At 32.1% G+C, this 5,729-nt stretch overlaps 1 protein-coding gene across 1 annotated transcript in view; it reads right to left on the bottom strand.

Annotated features, from left to right (window-relative positions):
- Positions 1-601: 601 nt before the first annotated feature.
- LOAG_16776 (vesicle fusion protein) overlaps positions 602-5,729 on the bottom strand; it is a gene marked incomplete at both ends in the record, with an annotated part of 8,855 nt that continues 3,727 nt past the window's right edge. The window contains 10 exons of the mRNA XM_020449431.1: positions 602-671; positions 1,362-1,495; positions 2,180-2,277; positions 2,393-2,537; positions 2,766-2,914; positions 3,129-3,257; positions 3,431-3,548; positions 3,669-3,767; positions 4,440-4,600; positions 5,072-5,213. Coding sequence (XP_020307058.1) covers positions 602-671; positions 1,362-1,495; positions 2,180-2,277; positions 2,393-2,537; positions 2,766-2,914; positions 3,129-3,257; positions 3,431-3,548; positions 3,669-3,767; positions 4,440-4,600; positions 5,072-5,213 — 1,245 coding nt within the window. The remainder of the gene's footprint in view (positions 672-1,361; positions 1,496-2,179; positions 2,278-2,392; positions 2,538-2,765; positions 2,915-3,128; positions 3,258-3,430; positions 3,549-3,668; positions 3,768-4,439; positions 4,601-5,071; positions 5,214-5,729) is intronic.

Here is a 5,729-nt window from a genome sequence, read left to right as displayed (position 1 = left end):
TTCCATTTATTATTAATTCAACTTTTTTTCAGAATCTACTCTATCTGAATTGCATGATTTATCTATCATTTTTTTTCTACAATTTTAAAACTATCAGCAATTAATTCGAACATGTAGTGTTTCCGAAAAAAAAAGCCGCAGAGAATTTAAATTGTATTTTGTTGTGATTATGATTGTTTATCGTTTCCTGATGATGTTTTCATTTATTTTCCTGTGATCAGGATGAAATTAAAAGTAATTCGTAATAAATGAGTGGAAATTACCTGCGTTGAATTTTATATTCGCTATCAACACCCCTTTTTTTCTATTTTTATTTGTTGCGAATAAATTCTGACTAATTTTTTCCCATGTTATCTTTCCGACCAACCAAATCTATGATTGCTAAAGCAATCAAACATGTTCCTAAAGTCCCTCATTCAAATAACAGGAAATGATAAGACTCCACAAAAGTGATAAAAAGATTTGATTACCTTTGGGAACTAAAAGAATAAATTTCTTAAACACATAACAAGTGGAATGTAAAACAAATAATTCGTTTTATAGGGTATTTTCCCGTACTACTCAGCTCATAAATATCACAAAAAAAAAAAGATTTTCTTCTTTACTTTTTTCCCTTCCTTTGATAGCAATAAAAATGTTCCAGACGGCCATTCGGATATCGGGCGAAAGCACTGGAATGATTACTTAAGATAGAAAACAAGCAAATTATGTCGCTAAAAAATTTAAAAACTGAGCTTATTGTTCTATTAAATAAATCCTGAAAGAAAAACAAAGTATTAATGGCAAAGACATGGCAGCAAAATGAGCTAATTAAAATTAATTGAAAAAAAAAACCCAATGAAAACTTGTGTTGTGATAAGCTTAATAGCTTAATTGCAAAAGAGCATGCTGATAATCAAATAATAAGAGCTATTTCTAAAAAACAGTAGTTGTCATAGAACATAAAAACCAAGAAACTGGGGTCGGTATACAAAACAAAGTACACAAAGTATACAAAACAAAGTATTTCGAAACAATCGGCAATGAATTCACTCTAATGAAAATAACATAACCTAAAGTGAAATAGATTATATAATTTTTCTAAGATCATTGAGGAAAAGCTAATTCAATAATAACGAAAAATACAAAGAGAGTTAAACAAATTAACAAGTTGGAACTATCACAGATGAATATTATCCAATAGTTAAACCCTCATACTGCAAATGGCTAATATAATATGACTGAACGATAGGCGACAGAATTCTGAAGAATGAAAGTAAGCATAAAAACTAGTAATTAACTAAAACCGACAACTGTACACCGAATCTCAAAGTGGTAAAAACGCTTGTTTAATTCAGAAATAAATAGAAAGAAAAAAGAACCTGCTAGCAATTTTTTTTCCACATGCAGCGCATTCACTTTCGTAATCGACAACAAATTTTGTAGAATGTGATACGGCTTTCCGTTGCAGTGCATGTTTCAATGCTGCATCACACACAGCTTTATGAATCATAGCCTGTAAGAACAAAACGTATTGATTTATTCTCCCACAAATACGCCTGATATTGTCAAGAAATAATTTATTGCACCAGCATTACAGATTCATAATTCATCCTGGCAAATGTGTGATAAACAATATCAATAAGGGATCTAAAGTGTCCCACCGCTGATTCTATCAAAACCATTTCCTACGAATTATTCCGTCATTCATTTTTATTGCTGTATCTTCCAAATGAAGTAGTAATGAGTGCTGCCTGCTTTAAGTAAAAAAGAAGAGAAAATAAGGATTTAAGGAAGGGATAAATACTAAGAAGTTCGCCGTAAAGTAACACAGCCATTTACTGAAACATTTACAAACCAAAAAAAAAAAGGAAGACGAAATTCTCGTTTTTCGCCATCCGGAACGACTTCCCGAGGCTACAGTAGATACGAATCTAAAACGAAGAAACCTACAGATAGCCTTCAGACTTTCATGCATATTAAAGATTTCACTTCATGGAGGTTGGATTCACACGTCATTATAACCAAGTAACATCAGAAATGGAAATTACTTCAAAATCCAATTAAATTACGCTGAGAAGCCAGAAAAATCGCTAAAAAAGGTTAGCAATTCAAAATTCTCAATAGATTCATTATGAGAATAAAAAACCTGACAAGGATACAATGAAAACATCTAGTGGTACTTAGTGAATATACTTACGGTATTTTTCTTGTTATGTGCCGTTTGCAGAATAGTAACGAGACCAGGCCATACACATTTCAATGTGTAATCAAGAGGTAATGAGGTTACCGCCTCTACTGTAAATAACGAATTGAAATCAAAGTAAAGAACGAGTTCACACTCAGTTTTCAATTAATGATACATTTTTTTGAATCGAGAAATCCAGACGACAGAACTGCTTATTTTACCAACCTGGATCAAACATATCACTGTGGTTTTGCAGCAGTCGAACTGCTTCATTTGGATTTGGTACAACGAGACAGTGATCACTTTGCATTAATCCAACAATAGATGTATCCGGTGGATTTGTGTACATTTGAAGTAAAATCAAAAATACCTTAAAAAAATTTGACATGAACCTTCATTAGTCATTGTAATAGCTTTATTAATGACAATGGATACATCCTTTTCAAAAAACGGTATACAAGATTACTGGGCTAACTGGTTATCAGACGTTAAAATCATTTGTAGTGATGTATTGAAAGAAGAATGCTAGATTGATGAATATCTTTCATGCCTTTAAAATATTTCTGGAAACTGAATTTTCAAATTTTACGATAATTACCTTGGAACGTTTCGGATCCTTTGGTTCATAACAATCCATGCAGTATTTCTCAGCCGCATTGTAATTCTTCAAAATTTGCGTATAAATAGCTAATGCTTGCTGATGCTTTTCCAGTCGCCCTAATAACAATGCCCTCTCTTCATATAACGCTGCAAATACTTATTTCTGTATTTCCTTTAATAATTATAATATCCTAATAAGTCTTCTGTTAAAGGCTGTTAGCGTGAATTTACTTCATAACAGGAAACAAGTGTAAACGTACTAATTCCAATAAATACTTACAAAAACTAAACACATAAACAAGTGGCTAATCGAATATCGATAACGCAACATAAATAATGGAATTGCAACATTAAGACTTACAATTATGGCGCAATTGAACCAGTAGTTTTTCCGGACTGTAAGCAGTAGAAGTTTGCAAGAAATGCTGAAGTTTGCATCTATATTCGCCAAGCTCACCTTCTTCCTCTCCAGCTGGTGCGACATGCTCATCTGGAAATAAAAGGCTCGAATTAAAACTAAAACCTGTGGAACTTCCATCAAATTTGTAAAGATTACGCAATGAAGAAGCATGTAAAATGAAAAGATGACTTTTTTTTCAGAACCAATCTTCAAGTTATAAATTCCATCAGCCTCAGCCTCAGTAAAATCAAACAATTTACTACCTTCTCCAAGAATACTGATATAATCCCGCTGTAACTGTTTCACCTTCGAAATGTAATGTTGGCCCAATGCTTCGTGAAACTTAGGCATATTTTCGTTCCATTTATAGATAACATGCTCCTAAACGCTTAGATTTTTGCATCATAATGTTTAGACCACTAAAAAATTCCAATAACATTGTGAAGTCCTAAAATTTAATATATAATCCTAAAATTTAATACCATGTCCAGAAAAACTAACTAAATATGGAACCACTGCAGCAGTACATTCGTGCGTTAAAAATGTTAAAACTCGTCCTCGATCCAGCGAACGAACTTCCGCACTATCGTAAGTGAAGATCTGGAATTTACCACATCATGCTTAACAAAGTTTAAATTTAACTTCTTTTAACTTCTTCAGAATTCCACTCACCTAAGAAGATGAAGTTACGAAATTTTAATTCATAACAGAGTTACCTTGATCAAAAAACTGTGAATAATAATTAAGAGTCTGTATTGTACACTATTTTGAAACGTATAACATATGTTACCAAAGCAATCAAAAGTATCAGTTATCTAGCCCATATCTATTAATAGACGCTAATTTATTGTGATAGTGAAAAATTCTCGCATGTAATAATAGGAAAAAACATGAACGGCAATAAAGACAAAAGAAAAAAGAACAGGATGTGAAGGTAAAAAAAGGTTAAGAATGAGAAATTAAGTGCATTGAAATTTTTTTTTCCCAAACTCTTTTATAGTTCTTACCATTTACGAGTTTGTATTTAATATTTAACTATTACTGAATCGTTTCATAACTGAGACTTCAATGAAAAGTGCTAGATGAAAAGCTAAAAAGAAACAACAAACTAAACTGCCGCAATATGCAAAAAAAAAATTTCTCCAATAAGAGTTTGGAAAAGAATAAGGAAACCAGAGACTTTATTTGTGATTTGAATTTCCCAAAAGAATTTGAATTCGAGTTTTGATTTTCGAACAAATTATTCGAAAATGTTTAAGATAAGGCATATACCGAAAGACCAGAGCTGAGGTTATCTTGAAAAACCCAAACGGCAAACTCGATTATTAGATCCAGATGCTTGTTTCCCAGTTTCTGCAGATATTCAACGGTCATATTACAGCCTCGTAATGGACTTCCATGTATATGAGCTTGTTCCATTAGCAGAGTTAAGGCTGCAAATGACTACCTACATAATCCAGATCCATCAGGCTCTCGGCTTGCATCAAGCACTTTCATTCGTAATCTAGATAGCTATATCCAGGTTACTCACTACTATCAACTTCATAAAGACTAGTCAAATGGTTTCTTCATTTATGGTAATATACAAAGCGCTTATATATACTGTTAAATAAGTCTTCAAAATCACTCCGCGAATTCTTCCGGTTTCTGAGACCGAAATTACAAAAGATTTAAAATCCTATCGAATGATAGTTTCCTTCTGCATCTGTTTTGAATAAAAAGGAAGAGATTTCTTTCCTCTCTACTATTAACCAGCAAGACATTTAGTATAAGAATAACCAGCCAAAAATACTACAGTAAGTGTTACCAATTAGGTCACGAATATTGGATGTTCAGCCTTGTGTTTTCTTAATAACTGTTATGATGGTCGAAAAAAAGTTGAAAACAGGGGAAAAAAACCATACCTTTACGATGCAAGCCTTTTCTTTCGTATAATACGTATAATTCATTATATTTCTCATGTTCCAGCAACACTTTTTCTGAATCAGCCACTATACACATATTGTCTGGAAGACGTAATAGCAAGGCCACCAAGCTTTCATTGGTCTGCAGAAATTTCTATATTATTTCTTTAATTTGCAAGTTTGGTCACTTAGTAGAATATGCGTTACGGACAAAATATCAACCTCCTAACATAGAAATTATGCATAGAACTATTGCATTTCAATTAAAATATCGGTAATCTCAAGCATTTACTTTTAAGCCAATTTACATCAGGTAATATCCTGTCAGCTTGCTTACAGTTAGAATAATTCTATTGCACATTACACTAGCAAAATGAGTCATATTTTCTATAATAAAGACCAACTAAGACCAAATTAAAATAGAAAAGGAACACTGCACAATTAACATAAAATTGGACTGTTCAATTAATTCAAGAGCCCAAGAATAACCTTGCCAAAGTTTTTAAATTCCCACCAATGGTTTGAGGAACCAATCGGAATATTTCCCCAAGAGAAAAAAAAACTATTGCTCTTAACGTCTTAATTTTTAAATTTAGCATTCATCTTGAACGCAGAAAAGCTTAATATATGTAATATAATATATAACATATATAATATA

This window comes from Loa loa (genome assembly GCF_000183805.2).
Source record: "Loa loa unplaced genomic scaffold supercont3.18, whole genome shotgun sequence".
Classification (NCBI taxonomy): domain Eukaryota; kingdom Metazoa; phylum Nematoda; class Chromadorea; order Rhabditida; family Onchocercidae; genus Loa; species Loa loa.
Note: the sequence above shows the minus strand (reverse complement) of the source record. Positions and strands in the feature narration are given on the sequence as shown.